At 39.0% G+C, this 20919-nt stretch overlaps 1 protein-coding gene and 1 long non-coding RNA gene across 4 annotated transcripts in view; both read left to right on the plus strand.

The window, feature by feature from the left end:
• Positions 1–11542, plus strand: part of LOC122987215 (CREB-regulated transcription coactivator 2) — a 54996-nt gene extending 43454 nt beyond the window's left edge. For all 3 annotated transcript variants that reach the window (XM_044358983.1, XM_044358984.1, XM_044358985.1), the window contains 3 exons: positions 2905–2976; positions 4225–4435; positions 8677–11542. In XM_044358983.1, coding sequence (XP_044214918.1) covers positions 2905–2976; positions 4225–4435; positions 8677–8867 — 474 coding nt within the window. In that variant the 3' untranslated portion in view covers positions 8868–11542. The remainder of the gene's footprint in view (positions 1–2904; positions 2977–4224; positions 4436–8676) is intronic.
• Positions 11543–12406: 864 nt separating this feature from the next.
• Positions 12407–20728, plus strand: LOC122987234. The gene is made up of 3 exons (XR_006404471.1): positions 12407–13850; positions 16295–16300; positions 20717–20728. It is a non-coding gene; the product is annotated as an uncharacterized LOC122987234 (long non-coding RNA).
• Positions 20729–20919: the final 191 nt, after the last annotated feature.

The following is a 20919-nucleotide window of genomic DNA, read 5'->3' on the forward strand; positions in this document are numbered from 1 at the left end:
TTTTTTTGTCTTATACTGTATTTTAGATGACTTGATAGAACATCAGTAATCTGATTTTTACACTTGACTTGATGTCAAAATGTGAACAAAGGCTGCAACTAACTAATTTTCATTGTCCATTAATCTGCTGAAAATATTCTCAGAGAAGATTTAATATTCTTTCAGGTGACGTCAGTTTTTATTTTAGTTCTCACAACTTAAATCACTAGAATGCCAAAACGTATCATCATCATTGTCGTCAGTAAACACTCATTAACTTTTATGTCATGATATAAAATATCAAGTGAGATTATTCAAACCTATATTTCTAACCTTATCAAAATTATAACGTGATAAAATGTAATGAGATCAACCTTTTTCAATATCTCACCAATATACCATAGTAAAGTCATCAAAGTTACATCATTCTCTATGAATTTTTAAGGTAAACAGTATGACAGGGTCCATAATCTGATTAAACGGTTAATATAACAGTTATTAACCCATAAGAACCCATAGTGACACAGGTGTCACCAACCCTTTCAATGTTCTGGAAAATTCCTTATACAGCTTTTATCCTTGATTTGACCTCATGAAGTCCTTAAGTGACATCTACTGAACCTCCTGGTGCAGTCATGTGACAATGTGTGAATCTGTGTACCCATGACATCACTTCCAAAACGGCAGTGTGCCTGGTCAGCAAATGTGACAGAACTAGCTTGTTTTTTGTTACTAAAGGAAGGTTTCAACCCATTTAACAATTCTGATGCTTTAATAAGACGTTCTGTATTACATGTAACCTGTTCTGAACGAATTGATATAAAACAAGTTAAAATATTGTTATGACATATATGTCAGATTACAGATCTTTGACACTAAAGGTAGAATTTCAAAATAAAATTCAGAAATGTGTTCCTTGGGGTCCATTTGGTCTGAAATGGGTTCTTATGGGTTAATTCATTTCTACAACTCTTTTTTTTTTTTTTTTACTGTTATCTAGATGTCAAAATGTAAACAAAAGCTGCAACTGACTAATTTTCATTGTCCATTAATCTGCTGAATATATTCTCTGGAGCTGCAACAAACTATTATTTTCACTAATCTGTTGATTAGTTGTTTGATCCATAAAATGTTTAAAAATGTGAATCAGTGTTTCCAAATAGTCCAAGATGACGTCCTCAGATGTCATAAAGGATCAAAGAAACCAGAAAATATTCACATTTAAGAAACTGGAACCAGCAAATGTTTAGCAAAAATTATTAAAATAATTAATCGATTAGCAAATACTTTCAAATTTCATGACTTAATTATTGACTGGAGATTTCAAAGAAAGGGAAATCAAATGACATAAACTCAGATTTGTAGTTTTAAAAGTAAAATATTTCAGTTCTGTAAATTCCTCGGTGTTTTAAATTGAAACTTTTAAGTCTTCAGACGGGCCTGTTGACACGCAGGTCTCCATGACGACAGACTTTATAATCATCCATTTAAATAATTAGCATTAAGTACGCTTTCTGTGTTTTGGGGGGAAAATGTGAGAAAACACACTTATTATTTATTACAAACAAACTCTTTGTTAATACAAACCAGAGATTACTGACAGTTTGACTCATGATTCAACGAGATCAATTCAACCTCAGAACTTTGCATGAGCTGTCTGTTTCTGTCGCTTATGAAAACACTATTTTTAGCAACTGAAGACCTCTTATTGGATTTAGCTGATTCAGAGTCTGAGTCATTCCTTTATTAATTTGGGTAATGCTCTCTGTTGAAGAAGTACAAACCAGTTCAGCTGTGAAACCCAGTCAGAGATCATCAGTTTTCTTGTTGATGTGTTGCCTTCCTGAAGCGTTACAATCAATATCATAAACATATATTGACCCATATTTACATAATTATGTGTTATTGAGTGACACTTCCCCATAAAAAAACAATCATTTTATTTATGTTTTTTCATGCTTCTATTTTGAAAATACAACAATGAACAGGCACAGATTTGTCCGTCCTCATCTCTCTCAGGGCTGCAGGTGTCGTGTTCACGGCGTCTGATGTAATGTTGAGGTGAAATGAAAGAGAAACGACGTCTGGTTCTATTTCTGGAAGTCTGCTGAGTAGAAGTCATTGTGTGCTGAGAGAGACGGTGACATCTGATCATCCGTTCAGCGAACACACGGGACACCAGGACGCGTCCCTGGCTTCTAATGTCGCTGCCTCAGGGGTTTACTGAGAATTTAAAGTGACATTTTACATTCAAGCACTGAGATTAGTGTGTTTATGATGAGCGTCGGATTGCACAAAAAAAAATCCCACACAATACTGTCTCATTCCCTAGTCGTCTTTTATTCTACATCCACATGAGAAAGCATAACTCAGGTGTCCATAGTAACAGTGAAAGAGGTTTTTCCTCGCTGTAATCATTCCTCCTGTTCATACTGGATATTAAAAGATCCTTCAAATGTGCTTTCAATGAAAGTGATGGAGGATAAAATCCACAGTGTGTCCACACAGTCATTTAAAAGTCTGTGTGAAGCTTCTATTCAGCTTCATCAGTCTGAGTTAGTCATATCAAGTGGATATCTGACACATTTACAGTCTTTTTAGCATCAAATTCCCTCTTTGTGTTTCCCTGTTGAGCTGCAGGTGGAAGTATAGTAACAAAAAGAGGAACTTTGGCACTAAAAAGACTGTAACATTGAAAGATATCTACTTGATTTGACTCATTTGGACGCTGAAGCTTCATATTAGCTTCAGACTGTGGATTTTGTCCTCCATCACTTCCATTGTAAGGTCATTATGAAGGGATCTTGTAATGGTCAGTATGAACAGGAGGAATGATTACAGCAACCTAGTTTAATATAGAAATAGAAATGGGAAAACATTGGAACACTATATAATCATGTAACCAGGACTTTCTGTTTCTCCCAGGATGCCTTGTTCAACTCTCTGCTGGACGATCCGTACCTGAGTCTGCAGCTCACGGGCAAATCCAACCAGCAGGTAACAACCAGCGCAGCGCTTTCACATGATGTCATCTTACACCGTAAATAACACCAGCTGACGGCAGCGTGATGTCACACAGGATGTGCTTACAGCTGCTCACTTTCCTTTGAAAGCAGACTAGAGGCAGGCAGAGCGTTATTGTTGTTGTTGTTGTTGGTGGTTTAATTGTGTTTTTGTGGAAATTAAAATGATGACTGCTTACAGACAATATCCATCCAACAAACAGATTAATAAAGCAGGAGAATGAATCAGTAAGTCAAGCTCTCGGTTTAGTAATCTGTCAGTTTAACAGCTGACAGGTGATTAAACCTCCTCCTACCTGTTCACCTATCACCTCTTCTATGTATAATACATCCAAATTCACAATAGAATTGTTCTCATTTACAATTTTTTTCCGTTTCTTTTGTCAGATAACAGAATGAAATGTGACTGTGGCTCATAAATACCAGAATATATCGACCAGCAGTCATTAACGAAGCTGCTGAGCTACAGACTGTCATTATTTTATGAATCATATTTTAACATCATGAGACAAAAATGAATAAAAATACAAGTAAGTAAATGACAGCAGCTGAAAGTTAGAAGCTAACAAAAGGTTCAGCAACAAAGCATCCAGATCAATTAACTGTAAATGTGTGTTTATGCTGCTTCTGCGTTCTGGAAACGGATTCTTTCTCGCTGTACTTGAACGTATCACAGGTATAAAATGCAGATCTCACATCACAGCTGCTGTTTATTTTGTGTGTCATAAAATAATTCATCCGCAGGTCAACAGAGTTTACGAGGGCTGAAACTAACTAATCAATTGTTCTGCAGTTTATTAGATTGATTGTTAGTCTATTAAATGTCAAAAATAGTGAAAAAAAACCCCAAAGAAATTCAGTTTATAATGAAAGATGAAACAAAACCCTCACATATTTTAGAATATTTTACATTTTTTCACTATTTTTTATATTTATATTTTATGTTTATCTGTGTGTGTGTGTGTGTGTGTGTGTGTGTGTGTGTGTGTGTGTGTGTGTGTCACAGATAGTGAAATAGGCTCCATTGATTTATTGACATTCAGCTCTCTGTCAACAACTTGTTCTCACTTTATTAACAATGTTTTAGTTCTTCATCTGGTAAATTTCCAGGTCCAACTGCGGAATTCTTTGCTTTTTATTTTTTCCTGTTTTATTAAATATAAACATATTATTGACTCACACACACAGCCGTTCATACCCTCGTCTTACTTTTCTCTTCCAGCTCCAGTTCACGGCAGAAAACCAGAGTGACGGTTTGTCCCTGAACCACAGCGGTCTGAGCTGCGGCGGCTCCGACAAGAACCAGTTCCCCTCCAACACGCAGGGGCAGCTGGACCTGCAGGACCCCGGAGACCAGCAGCTCCTCAACAACCAGAACCAGAACTACAGCGGCGGCGACGGACGACACAACGTGCCCAACATCATCCTCACCGGTGGGTGTCAGAATAACCACATCTGTACTGACGTTTAACAGTAGCTTGTTTGGTGGAATTTATACGCTTTCCTATAAAATCTCAGATCTTTCAAACATTAAAGCAGCCGTAAAGGAAACTTTGCCTAAATGAGATGCAGCTTAAAACTGCCAAAATTATGATGAGAATGTGTTGATATCACATTTCCCTGCTGTGATTATCATCAAATATCAAACTGAAATACTGCTATTAGTGCTAAAATATATCAAATCAAATCAAATTTATTTATAAAGCACATTTAAAAACAACCACAGTTGACCAAAGTGCTGTACAATAAGATATCAGGAATAAATTAAAACAACACGACAGAGTAACAGCAAGAAGAAATATAAAACAAATAATAGTAGAACACTGGGTTTTAACGAGAGTCAAAGGTCCGAGCCAACAAGTGAGTCTTTAGTTTGGCCTTTTAAAAGTGTCTCGGGAAGGGAACACTTAATTCCAAGAGGTCAGCTGTTCCGGTCACCCCTCAGCCGCGATGGAGGGACAACGAGCAACAGTTGGCCAGAGGATCTAAGAGATCTGGTGTTGTGAAAGGGGGGGCAGATGAGCTCCGAGGCCATGTAGAGGCCTTAAAAACAAATAAAAGTACCTTAAACTCCTTAACTCCTGTACTTGACTGGTAACCAGTGCAGGGAGGCCGGTACAGGTGTGATGTGTGTCTCTCTTCCTTGTGACAGTTATTAGCCCGAGCAGCAGCGTTCTGCACTAGTCGCGAGCGAGACGGAGATGACCGGCTAACGCGGTAGTTCAGACGGGAGGAAATCAGAGCGGTTGTGACGGTCTTCAAGTCGTTGAATGAGAGGAGCGGTTTCAGTGTGGCAATGTTTCATAGGTGGAAATAACAACCTTTAACAACAGAATTAATTTTTTTTTATCAAATTTTAGAGCAGAATCAAAAATAACAGCAAGATTTCTGGCATGAGAATGAAGGTAAGGAGAGATGAGCCAAACCCCGCTGGAGTCAGACCGAACTAGCATTTAACTGAAGATAGTTTTATAGTCAAATTACTTAACATGAATCAAATATAACAGCCTGACTAACATTAAATAAACTAAAAAAACACCACAAACAGATCAGGTCGGTTGTTTCAAATTAAAACTGAAGCGTCTGTAAGAGTCTGTTTATGTTTTCACACACGTTCTGATTTCTTTCCTCCCCAACGAGTCCTGCACAGACCATCGCTTGTTCTCACTTTATCTGCAGTGTTTCACGACCTTCATAAAGAGAATTTTCCTCCTACAGTTTTATACAGACGTCCCTGAAACCATCCTCTTATCTGTAACAGTTTGTTACGGCAGCTTTAACACTCAAACTATTGTTCGATCCTCCAAAACTCACAGGCTCAAACTGAATCACTGTACAACAAATTTATAATCAACACAGCAAGTAAAGATAATATGTGTTTTTTAACTAGTGTCCTCTGGGAGGCGCTGCAGGTCTTTGTCCACCAAAACAAACAGGTTGAAGAACAGTTTCCTGTTGCAATAATGACTCTTAATCTGTAATAATATAATAATAATACATTTTATTTATATAGCACTTTTCTTAACAATGTCACAAAGTGCTTCACAAAGAGGCAGAAGTGCATAGTAACAATAGAAGATGCACTATAATAATAGTAATAATAGGACAATAGAATGCATTGGAGTAAAATAATGATAAAAAATAAGATAAAATAACATCAATTAATAGGTGTAAAAACAGTTATTAAAACATATAAAACATTTCCAAAAGCTTTCACAAAGAAAAAAGTTTTAAGACGAGTTTTAAAAGAGTTTTAGAGACCTAGTGTGTCTGAGTCCCAGAGAGCCTTTATCACAAGCTGTGACCCGGGAATGACCAACAGGGCTCCATCTGTGGATCTGAAGGGTCGAGGGGGGCACATACCAGTTCAGTAGTGCAGATTCCTACATCTTCCATTGTGTTACATGAAGCTCTTCATTGTCCAGGAATACTGTGATCATTATTTATTGTGTAACATGTTATGTCTGCCTATGTTAGTGCTGTTAACACCATCAAACCTGAGTGAAACTGACCAGTGAAGTTTATTCTGCAGCTTATTAATCTCATTAAGAGAGAGAACAGGTTACATATACATGTCACAATCATCATACACACTGTTAACATTATGAAGGATATCAGCGAGTAAAACAAGTGTCTCTAACTTCAAGCTGTGTTGCAGTTCATTCCAGTAAAGAGGTGGAAACCAGTTTAAATAAAAAAACACTAGAAACAAAAGCAGGTTTGTTGTTTTAAAGTTTGATACAGTTGACTGGAAAATGTCTTTAAATGCAGATAAATGACTGTGGCCGTTAAAATGAACTGAAGTGTGTGGAGTGTAAGAACTGTGCAGGAAGTGTTAATAGTTAAAAGGCAGAACATTCAAATATATGAATGATGGACTGCGGCAGAGTTTTATTGAGCACCAGCCAGCAGTCTGCACACCGTCTCCACATCACTGCTAACAAACACTGAGCAGAGCTGAAGCTGACCTGATAACTGGAGCTCTACTGATGGAATCAGACTCAGACAACTTTATTTATCCCCAAAAGGGCAATTCAGTTTAGCAGTGTACCCAGACCATGCATAAGAAACAAAAAACAAACAAACAAGTAACAGACAGATCTATGCCAGAGACAGTCAGTACACAGGTACTCACAGACATCCTAGTCCCAGCAATAACAAGCCCCAGAATGATTAGTTAAGACAATAAAACTCCACGAGTATGGAAATATTATTCATTCCACATACTGCTGTCAAGGTTTAACAGCCTGATGGCAGAAGGAATGAAAGATTTTTAGAGATGATTTGAGAAACGACGGCCTGAGGGCATTAAAATGAAGACGGAGGACAGGATGTGGTCGGGTCGGGAAGCTTTTTTGACCACCTGCCTCTCCCACAGAGAACGCAAGTCTCTTTTCCGGATACCAATTATCTTAGAACAGACCTTCACAGTATTGTAGAGGCCGTTCTTGCCCTTGATGCCCTTGAACATAGTGTCTTTGTGCATTGGTTAAATCCTTTACTGAACCCAAATCTGTCCATTACTTGGTATAGGAATATTTAGCTGTCAGAGTCAAAAGCCTGCACTGTTTTTTCCTGTATTAATAATCAATAACATGGAGAATCTCTGTATATTATCATGAGTTTACCTGTTTCTTATAAACCCAGTTTGATCCTCGTCTATCAAGAGTAGCGTCACCTTTTCCATCCTCTTAGGCCGACTAAATCAGGCGGTGCAGCCGCTGCAGGGTCGAGCGGAGGTGTGGGGGGGGGGGGGGTGCGGGCATGTTTATTTGTGCTCTAGAACATAACTGCTGTGAAATAATCACAAAATAACATTTTATTGATCTGATTCACCGGCTTTCTCGTTACCAACATTGGATTTTCTTTTTGAATGGATACAGTACCAGTGTAAAACCAAGTGGCAACCTCCGGGGCTGTAAAATGAAGCCAAAAACTGCAGTTCCTTGAACGACCACTTGAGGCTCCAAAAGCGAGTCAATCCCCGTAGACCCCCATGTTAAAATGCCCAACTTTACAGCAGAAATAAACATGTTTACAGTCTGGTACAAACAACGGTTTTGGTCTCTGTAGCTAATTTCCTCTTTCATGACAACTGTACGGGGGGTGAATTTTTTTATAACTCACCCGTTTAAATTTTATTAAGCCGTAAAGTTCTGCATAATGAAGGACATGGCTGCTTTGAGTGACAGGTCCGCCAGCCGCTAGGTGGCTTGTTTCAGCCATTCGGCCCCGCCTCTTTGCCCATTTTTGATTGGCTGGAAGTTAAGCAGAGTCACACACTGCCAAGATGGCGACGGCCGGAGCGGCTCGCTTTGAGCTTCAAAACCGCTCTTCAGAAACCAACGGGTGACGTCACGGTAACTACGTCCATATTTTTATTTTTAAGTCTATGGAAAACACATAAGATGTCCTTACACACATTAAAAGAATTAGCAGCTGAATCCTCTGTTGGCCTCACTTCACGATACTCTCGGTGTTAACATCAATCAGTTCCTAAATACTTATATGTGTCAACAATCTCAACGTTGTCACCATGGATACTACTTAATTTTGGTTTTCCACAGATGGTGCTTTTTGGAAGCAGAAAGAAGTCGTTCAGTCTTGTTTTCAGGGCTGTTTTTGATCTGTTGTTTCTTTGCTCTTCCCCTCCTCCCTCCTTCCTTTTCTCCAGGTGACTCACCGCCGGGTCTGTCCAAGGAGATCGCCAGCGCTCTGTCCCACGTCCCCGGCTTTGAGATGGACCCCTTCTCCCTGGACGACACGCTCAGGATGGACCCCATGGCTCTGGACATGCTGGACGGCGACCTGATGCTCGCCGACCCGGCTGTGGAGGACTCCTTCCGATCTGACCGGCTGAAGTGATCCCGCTTACCCCCCCTCCCCCCCCCTCCTTCTGCTCCAGGAGCTCGGTGGAACCGACGAGCTGACGGCCAACCGGTCGGAGGCGGAGAAGACCGGGATCAGCGCCGCTTCGCCGCCCACTCACCACTCCCCCACCCCCACCCCCCCCACCCCAAGCAGACGGTTTACAGAGCGAGGTGTGGAAGTAACTTGGGAATCTCTTCACGACGGCGGCGGCGATGGAAGTCTTGGAGAGAAGGACCTGATATTTCTGTCGGAAGGAGGGGGAGCTTTTTCGTCGAAGGCACTTAACTGAAAAATGCTCTCACAAATGCTTGAAGTCAAGTAAAACCCAAGATGCTTCTCTTTTTAGGCATTAGCTTGTACGAGTCGTATCTGCATGTTAATGAGAAAATGCACTTGCGTCAATGCAAACACGCAGGAATAAACCGCTCACACGTGACGTCAGCTTTATGTAAGAAACCGTCTGTAAAAAACCAGCAGCAGCGCTTGGAAGATCTTGAAAAAGCATTATTATGCATCTCGATACGCGTGGACCTTCCCCTCGCGCTTTCTGGTCGTTTCCCTGTCTGGAGGTTTCCATCCTGCAGCCACGTCGGCCATCTTTGTCTCCACAGGAAAGACTTTGTGTGCTTGGTTTGGATTATTTTACCCCAAACTGCCATTCGGTTAGGAAATAACCACCAACCAGAAGCCAAAACTGCAAACATTTGGCTTTTCTTTGCTTTATCAGCCACTTTGACAGGAACTTAGCCATGATTTTAGAGGTTTATACATGTGGATAAAATAGGTTTTCCTGCTCTAATTAGAAGCAAGTGGCGATTTATCACCCTGACAAGAGAAACAACCAGTTGATTAATGAAAAGCAGGTTCGGGTTGGAACCCTCTCACAGTGCGGTCAGCGCATAAAACAAACAAACAAAAAAAAAAACCCAAATTGCTGCTTCTGTTCAAGTCTCATAATGTTCTTGATGTTTCTCCTGATCAGACAAACTGCAGCAGATTTTAAATCTTTAGCAACTGAGCCACAGTTCATCAGCCTGAAACACGCAGCTGCATCTGATGCCAACGAGGGATGAAACTCTGAATCTGAATCATTTTGAATCCCTTATTGAATCTTTTTAGTTTTAGTTTGTTTGATCCTCCAGACATAACTGATGCATATTGAATATTAAGTAACTTAATATTCAAAGATATTCAGACATTTTAAAAGGACTACAACAATAAGTTTTGCCCCTTTCACAACTGCTGTACCACAGACGATGAACTGCAACCAGCAAATTTCTTGATTTTCTCGAATAATCGATTAATTATCTTAAAAAAATAGTGAAAAAATGACATTCACAATTTCTCAGAGCCCACGGTGATGTCTTCAGTTTGCTTGTTTTGTGCAACCAACAGTCCAAAACCCAAAGAAATTAAGTTTATTGTCATGTATGACACAGAAAATCTTCAAATGCTCACATTTTAGAAGCTACAAGCAGCTTAAAGAATCACTAAAACTATTATTCGATCATTAAAAATAGTTGCAAATTAATTTTCAGTTGTTCAGCTAATTGATTAGCTGACTAAGCAAGATCATGAATGAAAGATTCGATGGCGGATTTGTTGGCAGCGCAGCTTAAATAGACTCAGAAGTTTAACGAATCAGGGAAACCAACTCGGAAACCGGATCCAAAACGGAACCTGGATATCAGAATTCATCCCTACTGTCAACGTATGTACACGTAACAGGAAGTGCAGTAAGCGGAGGCAAAGAAAGTCATTTATTTATGCTAACATGTTTGATAAAGATGGTTTCATCTCAGTGGTCCAGCACTTGTTAAAACAAATTTCCCCACAAACATCTTTGCAGCTTCGCAGCGTCGTGTTTCAGGCGTCGGACTGCGGTCGATGTTTCTGATGTGCAGCTGTGAGCTTGTTGCGTTTCAGCCTCGTGTGCCTGCTTGTCTTGTCGATCTGCCTGTTAGATTTTTTACTCTCCTCCACATTCCCTCTAACAGAGTGAAATGAGTGTCTTGCTAAAGAAGGATGTGCTGACAACACATCCTGACGCACTTGCCTGTAAAGAAAATTATGCATTTTAATGATGAAACCCAAACGCTTGAATGAGATGTCGGATGAATCAGTAAGAGGGATGAGAAGGCGGGGGGGTTCCTGCACACCTCGGGAAAAGGAAGAGAGATTAAGAAATAAAATAATAAGGTGACGTCACATGTTATGAAGAATATTCTTTCAGTAATTTGTCACTGAGCGCAAACTAAAATCCTCTTGAAGTCTTGAAGTGTGCAGGAACATCTGCATCGTCCTCCTGATGAAATGTTTGTACGAGAGCTGCAGTCGCCTGTCAGACTCAGAGCTTTATTTCCCTTTCAGGTCAGGTTTTTAAAGGGCAGTTCCACTAACATACACATTGATGTTGATATTTGATCTAAACAGATGTTTTCACAAAACTTCAAACTCCCCCCCCACCCACCCCGAAGTCCCGGAAGATAATAACTTATAATCATCTGCTCACAAAAAGCTGTTTTTTTTAATATGAATCCAGGGCTTCAAGTAAAGGCTTCAGTAGATGATTGATTAAACAAAAAAAAAGGCAGAAAAAAAAAGAAAAATTTTAGTTTAGCAGAGTACAAGACGCGTCTTCAAACGTCTGAAGATATATTATTATAAAAGACAAAGAAAACCAGAAAATAGTCACTTTTTGAACCAGAACAGAAGCTGAAGCTGATGAATTTGCTCAAAAAAAACAACTTAAATGACTAATTCATTAATAAATAGTTGCTAATTAATTTTCTGTTGATCATCTAATCGATTAATCGACAAATCATTTCAGCTCTTTATGGATCTAATCTCTTATGCGCACAATATAATAAGTTGTGTGTTGCAGGTTTTAACTTGTGACACACAAGACATCAGATCCATATTTTGTGCACAAAAGATGAAAAGTAATTTGCACAAATATTTTTCTCGTGCGCACAAATGTATTCGTCAATATATTTGGGGACTTTGAGGGCTCCGTACAGAACACGTCGATGTGTTTTTTTTGAGGTTTCCGTGAACATTTTCTGTGTTTTCAAGCCTGTTTTCCCCTCCAGTGATGTCACGGTGTACCACGATACACAGTGATGTCACGGTGTACTACGATACACAGTGATGTCACGGTGTACCACGGTACACAGTGATGTCACGGTGTACTACGGTACACAGTGATGTCGTGGTGTACTCCGGTACACAGTGATGTCGTGGTGTACTCCGGTACACAGTGATGTCACGGTGTACTACGATACACAGTGATGTCACGGTGTACTCCGGTACACAGTGAGGTCACGGTGTACTCCGGTACACAGTGATGTCACGGTGTACTCCGGTACACAGTGATGTCACGGTGTACTCCGGTACACAGTGATGTCACGGTGTACTACGATACACAGTGATGTCACGGTGTACTACGATACACAGTGATGTCACGGTGTACTCCGGTACACAGTGATGTCACGGTGTACTCCGGTACACAGTGATGTCACGGTGTACTCCGGTACACAGTGATGTCACGGTGTACTACGATACACAGTGATGTCACGGTGTACTCCGGTACACAGTGATGTCATGGTGTACTCCGGTACAGGGTAAGACAGGATTTTCAGGAGGTGTCACTTCCTAGAAAACAATGAAAACGATGTGATTGGATATCATCTACCGCAAAATGAAAGAGATTTTGTGTGAAAACTATAAAGAAACAACTTTGATGTTTTTGTTGGTATTGCCCTTTAACCCCAGTCACTGTGATTGACAGCCCCTTAGCCCCGCCCTCTCCGCCTGCACTCGCTGCATGTGTTTTTTTGGCCCGGCGAGGAGGGCCTCAGCCAGAGCAAAGTAACGTATTTTTATGTAACAACGGTAATTATTATTGTTATTACGATTATAAAAAGAAGTTTTATTTTTGAATCTAAACCTGTATGTATATAATTTCTCAGATAATAGCTTAAAAATAAAAAAAACAAACAGTATATTTAAGAAGAGAGAAGAAGAAAAAAAAAGAAAAAAACAGCTTGTAGATGTTTTGAAGTCAGTCGGAGAGTTTCTGAACAACGTCTCTGTCGGTTTGTGTGGATGAAACGTTAAAATTAGCCGCATGTGTCTTGATTGAGCGTTTATTTACACGTCGCTTTGAAAGTGTCCCGCCAACCTTTTCACCCCCCAACCTCCAACCTCACAGGAAGTTGTTGTTATTTTGTCAGAACATCCAGGCAGTTTTGTTTTTTTGTTGTTTTTTTGTTTTGTTTTTTTTTTAGAGACGAGAGCTTTGATTCGACCTGCCAGGAAAACACAGTGTAACGTTTCAGTTTAAAGGAACAGTTCAACATTTTTTTGGGACATCGACGCATCACAGTCTTCATTTATTCCATCTCATGAGAACTCGTTCTCGCACTTTCAATCGTGCCACATGATCTTCATCAGTTCCTCAGTTGTCAAGGAATCGTAGATGTTCATTTGTGCTTTTCATTATCAATCAGTCTGTGTATTATTTTCTCAAATAATCGATAGAATAATGCTGAAAAATGTGGATCAAAACCCAAGATGATCCAACCAACCGAAAGTAACAGTTTCAGAAAATTTAATTCAGTTTTCCAGTTTTCTATCAATTGAATTTAATTCATGTCGTATAAACGTCAGATCAAACTGATAAACGTTACTCTGACTGTCAGCGGTGCCATAATGCAGTTTCCCCTGCAGGTCTGGAAATGTTATCGTGTGACTGTATGAGGTGAAAGAAAACAATTTGTGTGTAAAGTCTGTTGAGTTTGTAAAAAAGGAAAACAGCAGAACTGAGAGTTTATCAGATTAACTTTTAGCTTTAACCCGAGACGTCGTATTTATCAGACAGAATAACTCGTGTGCCTGAAGTTTGGAAGCTGCAGCCATGTCACAGCGAGAGGAAACGATTATTTTATTTATTATTTTCTTGACTAATTGATTAGTGTTTCCCCAAAACCCCAAAGATATTCAGTTTACTGTCATAGAGATGAAAGAAACCAGAAAATATTCACATTTAAGAAGCTAGAATCAGAAAATTAAAACGATTAATCAATTGTCGACTCATCGTTGCAGCTGAACAAATGTAGACATGACGGGGATCGAACCAGCGAGCCGAACATCTGAGCTGCAGAAAGAAGTAAAACTCGAGAAACGTTTTTGTCCTTTTCTGTCGTAAAAAAAATCAAATTTGTTAAAAATATTAAAACAGCTGATTTATTTTCCTCTCAGCTGTTTGTTTCTGATATTTTGGGATTTCCTGCTTGCACTGTTTTTAGTTTGTTACATTCAGAAGTGAAAGATGAAGCTTGTGATCACAGTCGAGGTCGGAGGAGAGAGTTTAAAGTAAGATGATGATTATTGGGGGGTTATCGGGGGGGGTTTGGGGGGGTCACGCGTGTAGTTTCGGCGCTGGCAGCCGATAAAAGAAAAGATGTTTTTAAGACAGAGTTTAAAAAACAAAGCGATGAGTTTTTTGTCTGATTTTTTTGGGGGGAAACCAGGAGGTGATTTTTAAAAAAAAAAAAAAAAAACAAAGTGCAGCCATGTTGTTGTTGTTGTTGTTGTTGTTGTTGTGGGATGAAATGTTACAGCGTGAAGAGATTTAACACCATCAGTTTGTTTTCAGCTGTTTTTTTTTTTTATTTCTGTTTAAATGCAGTTAGACGCTGAAGCACTGAGGTTATTGTGAGGTTTCCTCTCTGTCGTCTGCACACAAATATTGATTTGGTTGTTTATTTTTCAGATTTTTATGAGTTTACTGCAAACACTGCAAAAAAAAAAAATCTCCATAACAAGTCATTTCATCTGTTTTTTGAGCCTTAAAACAAGAAACAGGAAGTGAAAACTGTGAACTTCCAAAACAAATCAACATTTTTCTTGAATTGAGGTTTTAAGACCGACTGAGACAGATTTTCCCTTCTTCACTTTCTCTCTGTTCCTCTCTTTAAACATGCTCGTCTGTATTTTAATCACATATTAATAGAAATACCCAAAACGTTTCTGTATTTTTAACTTGTATAAGACATCACAGACAAGCAGAAGATCTCACGTTCAACGTTTTCTTTATTCTACAGATTAATATCAGACTAAACGGCTTGTTAAATGATTTTTTTTTTCTTTGCAGTGAAATGTACTAAACTCATATTTGTTCTGGTGGTCACATGATGGCACTTTTCTGCAAGTTCAGATAGTAGAAGATTAGAATTAAAATTTTCAGGATTCAGACTGAATATTAAAAACCCGTCAGATCAAAAGCAGGCGAGGACGAAGAGAAGAAGAAGTCCAGCTGAACGTTGAGGAAGGTTTTTACTGGACAGAGACAGAAAAAAAAACAGGAAAAGATCAAATCAGGAGAGGAAAAGAGGATCCAGGATGTTTTTGTTAACAGTTAAAATAGTTTTTTTAAGGTGATTTATTTCCTTTAAAATGAGCTGATATTTGTTTCAAACGAACCTTTTTTTTTTTTCTACACTGAGTCCATTTTTTTTTTTTTTTTTTTACAAGAACACACGTTTGTGTCAGAAGGTCAAAGATGAAATGTTGATTATTGGTTAAAAAAAAAAAAAAAGAATCAAGCGACATTCACTCATCTGTGTTTGTAGACTGACTTCATCCTCTCCGCCTGTGTGTGTGTGTGTGTGTGTGTGTGTGTGTGTGTGTGTGTGTGTGTGCGTGTGTGTGCGTGTGCGTGTGCGTGTGTGTGCGTGTGCGTGTGCGTAGCATCTTTGCCATTATGCAATAAACCTGTTAACACGCAGTTCCAGACTCTGCCAGTAGGGGGAGCTGTTGACCAGCGAGGTAGAGTTTGTGTGTGTGTGTGTGTGTGTGCGGTGTGTGTGTGTGTGTGTGTGCGCGCGTGTGTGCAGACTAGGGATCAGTTAAAGGCCATATTTCATATTTTTTCATATTTTTTATTGATGTATGATATTAATTGCTCTCATATTATTAATGTTTATTGTCGTCACGTTTTAGGCTCCGGAGGGTAAAACGAGCGCTCTTCTTGCGTCTTTGCTTTGTATTTGAATAATAAATTGACATTGTTCTATTCAGATTTTTATTTGTAATAACCAGGGAATGTTGTGTGTGTTGTACATATTAATATGTTTTCAAACCAGAGGTGCTTCTGAAGCTAACAGGAGAGATTTTTAAAGAGACTGTACCTTCACATTATTTTCCAGAAAATAAACAAATGAAACCTGGATCACCTGCTGCTTCTGTCTTATATATGACTCATATTATTATTGTTATTATATTTACATATAGATATACTGCAGTGAAGTATTAATGGTTTCAAAGGGCTCTTTATTTTATACAAATTTCCTAGAAATAAGTAATAAAAGGAGTAATTTGCAGGTATTTAATGGTTCATCTTTAGGACGTTTTCAGAGTCGTTGGTGCCGTTTGGTACAAATTATTAGAAAAAAGTGTTAAATTGATTTAGTTGGTAAATCATTACATTTAGGTTCCTTCTGAATGAATTAGACTCTACTGATAGAAAATACTCCCATTTTCAGTGTGTAGTTTTGTGTCAAACCATCTATCAGCGTAATAGATTGTTTCTCAAAGACTCTACAGTGAGGACGTTTCCTGTTTGCTACCACATTACTTCCTCCTTTCTAAGAAACGTCGTCTGAATGAACATTTACACAGCAGCTGCTTTCAGGAAATATATTCTAGCGACCTTATATGCTGCTTTATCACTTGACACACAAAACTAGACACTGAAAACTGATTATTTTCTGTCAGTTAAAGAATTTGTGCAAATTAACAACTATGTATGAACCCAAATACACTGAGTGAGCGTTCGGACCAGAGGAAACCCGTCTTGTCTGTGAAAGGTGCTTCATGAATAAACTTTCCCACCTTCAAAGAACCAACAGCAACAGAGGATTTGCAGCCCTTTAAAGGTTTTATTTGAAATCTTTAAAGCTTCAAGGTGGGTTAACAGCAAAATATACAAAGACAAACTACTAACTTAACTCCTAGCATAACAAAAACAGAATTAAACAAAAATGCTGCCCACCTCTACTAAACATCAGCTCACCTGCAGCCCATCACACACACACACAGCTCACCTGCAGCCAATTAAACCCAGCTCACCTGCAGCCAATTAAACACAGCTCACCTGCAGCCAATCACACATACAGCTTACCTGCAGCCAATTAAACACACAGCTCACCTGCAGCCAATCACACACACAGCTCACCTGCAGCCAATTAAACGCACAGGAGGTTTTATGTTTTCAGGTTGTCTGTTCGTCCCATTTTCTCAGGAACACCTGGAGGGAATTTCCTCAAATTTTGCACAAACGACCATTTTGACTTGAGGATGAACTGGGGTCCGTTTCACAAAGCAGGTTCAACAAACTCTGAGTCTAATCCTGAACTCTGAGTTGATCTACTCTGAGATAGGAAACTCTGAGTTTCCGGTTCCAGAACAGCTGATTTGAGTCAGTTTATTCAACTCAGAGTAGTTTCACCTGGAGTTAAGCGCGTGCACCACAACTATAAAAAGCCAGCATCAATGGAGCCCCGATTCAACGAGTCACCATGGCAACGGGGAAGAGGAGGGCGGCGTTTTTCACCCCACTAGAACTAGAAATCTTAATGCGATAATACGGCGAGTTTGAACATGTTTTCAAAAAGAAGTGCAACACCGCTGCAGCTGCAAAAGAGAGGGAGACGGCGTGGGAGAACATCGCTACTCGGGTCAATGCGTAAGTTTAAATGTAGTCCTTTGTAATCACAATAATATTACAGAGGAAAACTGCTTGATTGGTCGCCTATTAATTTATTTCATTTAGGTCCAATCCCGCGAGGGAGAAGCGCACTTGGCAGCAGTTTAGGATGAAATATAAAAACATTGTTCAAACAGGTGAGACCTCGGCATAATCTCATGGGGGAACCTCACTTTGATCATGTTTTACATTGTAAAGTAAATATTAAGTGGCTGTTTGACTGAGCAGCTGTTTTATCCCCAACATAATGCTGGTTTCACACACATAAATGTCTTCTCATCTACATCATGTTCTTTTAAATAATTAAGCCTATTTAAACTAACACAGACTTCTACTCAGCCAACAGAAAGAAGGCAGATGCCCGTAAAACGGGTGGTGGTCCAGCACCGCCACCTCTAACGGAGGCAGAGGAGCTGGCCCTAAGCCAGACTATAGGAAGGCCAGTGGCTGGCTCCGACATTGTACAAAAAACTTCCGTTTGCAAAGAAACGCAGCGCAACACACAATATCTGCTGGGATGTGAGAGCATGATTACGATTGGTAATGTTGCAAATGTAAGGACGGATTAGGTTGTGCATGTAGATAATGGACTGTGACGTGAAACGGTACCGCTCAAAAAGATAATTGTCTGGAAATGCAAGAACATCTATGCGCGGTCTGATAACCATCTCTCGACGAATATTTAATTCTCTGCGCAGTAATGCTGCACCTTCATCCACGGGATCGTTATCAAAAGGACATGCCATGTTAGTGAAAAATGTTACTGTGCCTAATGGACTTCTAATATACTGACTCTGATTTTTTTTTTTTCTTTTTAATGATTTTTTTAAATGATAGACGGCAGAACTAGGCTACGCCAAAACTCGCCTGCTGACTGAATGAATGAGGAAATCAAATGGAGTGTGTGGCTCTGAAAGAGGGCGGAGACTGAGAGAAACTCGAGGTTCATTGAGAAAAACCTGGCCCCAACCAGGTTAGGTTCATAGAGTCTGTTACTACGGTAACTGACCGAGAGCTTAAGTTACCCCTCTCTGTGAAACAGGATAGAGTTATCCCTCTTTCTCTGGTTTGAGTTACCTCCCTTTTTGAAATGGAAAACTCAGAGTTTCCCTCATTTCAGGGTTAACAGACCCTGAGTTTTCACTAAACCTGCTTTGTGAAACGGACCCCTGATTAGAAGGATGATGGTCAAAGGTCAAAGGTCACTGTGACCTCACAAAACACGTTTTTGGCCATGAAAGCACACTGTCTTTACTTGCTTAATAAAAATATTTTAATATCTACAACGTTTCGGTCTTTTTTGATGATCTGGCCATAAATGAATAAATGATGAAGTGGTGACATTTTATATCCAAAAGGTCAAAGGTCAACTTCACTGTCACATCACAATGTTCTGCAGAAACACGTTTCCGGCCCATAACTCAGGAACAGAAGGGGAGATTGTGATCATATTTCACATTTGGTTGGATACTGTTGTGGTCCTAATCCTCTGTATGTGAAGCGAACACGTGTTAGAATTTGTAGCTTCTTTGCATTTTGCTTTCCTGAGCTACTTGTATGAGTCCTTCACTTCCTTCCTCTACCTGGACGTCAACCAGGAAGTCCAACACAAGCTCATCGGTTTTGCTGATATTGAGCTTCAGTGAAGACAACATGTTTCTCACTGGAATCATACATGTTAATATAGTGATAACTTCCATTTCACCAAAAAAATATACTTAATACCTTTTATTAAATTCCTTCAAAGTCACTACAAATATTATACGAGTCTGGACAGACATGGATGTAAACTGGAACTTGATTGGTTGGGAGGATATTTCTAGTTTCTTACAATTTGTACAAAATTGCACCATCCAAAATATTAGGAACACTTTTCAATATAATGTACTCCAGTTCACCACCAGCCAATACAACCTCAATAATAAACACAAAGTAGAATTAATCTTTCTGACGATGTCAACAAAAGCTGTAAATCTATAAACTTCATTAACATGGCTGTTGTTACGGATTGCATTAAATCACTGGGTGTATAAACACATGACACAAAACAGACAAACAGAGTCACAAAGTGATAAATAGATGAATAAAAGATAAACAGATCAACCTGAGAGGTGAGAAAAATGTTCAGATTTACAAAAACTGCAAAATAGTCTGATACAAATAAACAGCGCTGTGACATGTTGTTGCTTTGAGAGAGATAAATAAATAATAAATCTCATTATATGCAAAATATAATGACAGTAAAGATCTCTTATCTTAACCGTTTAGTCCATTTTTCACTCCAGAAAGTGAAAAAATGACACTCAGAATGACTCAGAGGCCTCAGTGATGTTTTCAGTTTGTTTATTTTATTTGAGCAACAAAAAAAAACCTTCAGATGTTCAATTTACTGTTAAATTTTACAAAGAAAAACAACAAATTGTCACATTTTAGAAGCTGGGAACAAATCATTTTTAGCATTTTTGGTTGAAAAAAGATTAATTGATTGTCAAAATTAAATTTCTCTGTTGCAGTAAAATATGATAGTATATAGACGCAGGGTTGCAGTTGTCTGCCAGTTTTAGCTCTTACAGCTGGTTATGTTGCTTTAATGATAATGAAGCTCCTCCAGCAGACAGTCTGTATTTAAACATCCAGAACACCAATAATTTACTCTCCCAGTTCAGTTTATCTGACAGCTGCAGCTGCGTCAAGCTACACCAATAAGAGCAGGAAACCCGAGAGCTGCTGCTTCAGAATAAAAGCATAAAGTCTGTCACAGTTAAAAAAAAAAAAAGAACGATCGACTGTTTCAGTTTGTTCTTCTTCTTTGTTGATTGAACCTACATGAAACATAACAGGATCCTCCCTGGTTCATCACAGCCTTTCAGCAGCAGCAGGTTTTGATTGATCCAGCAGGATGTAGCAGAAAAAATGAAGCATATTGATTACTTGTATCTCACTGCTGAAGATATCAGCATCATTTCCTCTGTGTTTTTGATTAATTTCACTGCTCATTTTTATGTTTTCTGTAAAGTTTATCTTCTTACATTTTGGTATTAATGTTGTTTCAAAGCATTAACTGCAGCGGCAGGTACATAAAATGTGAAGAAGACTTAATATATTTATTTATTTGCCTAAAAACAAAAAAGATCTTTTCATTAAATGAGCCAACAGTATATATAGAAACTCCCATTTCTGCAGCTACAACATTTGAATACATCAGTAATAAAAATGAAACTGTGTAATAAACATTAAAAAAAATACACTCTGGGGGGATTTTCTGCACTTCTAATA

This window comes from Thunnus albacares, chromosome 8, assembly GCF_914725855.1.
Source record: "Thunnus albacares chromosome 8, fThuAlb1.1, whole genome shotgun sequence".
NCBI classification, from domain to species: Eukaryota; Metazoa; Chordata; class Actinopteri; order Scombriformes; family Scombridae; genus Thunnus; species Thunnus albacares.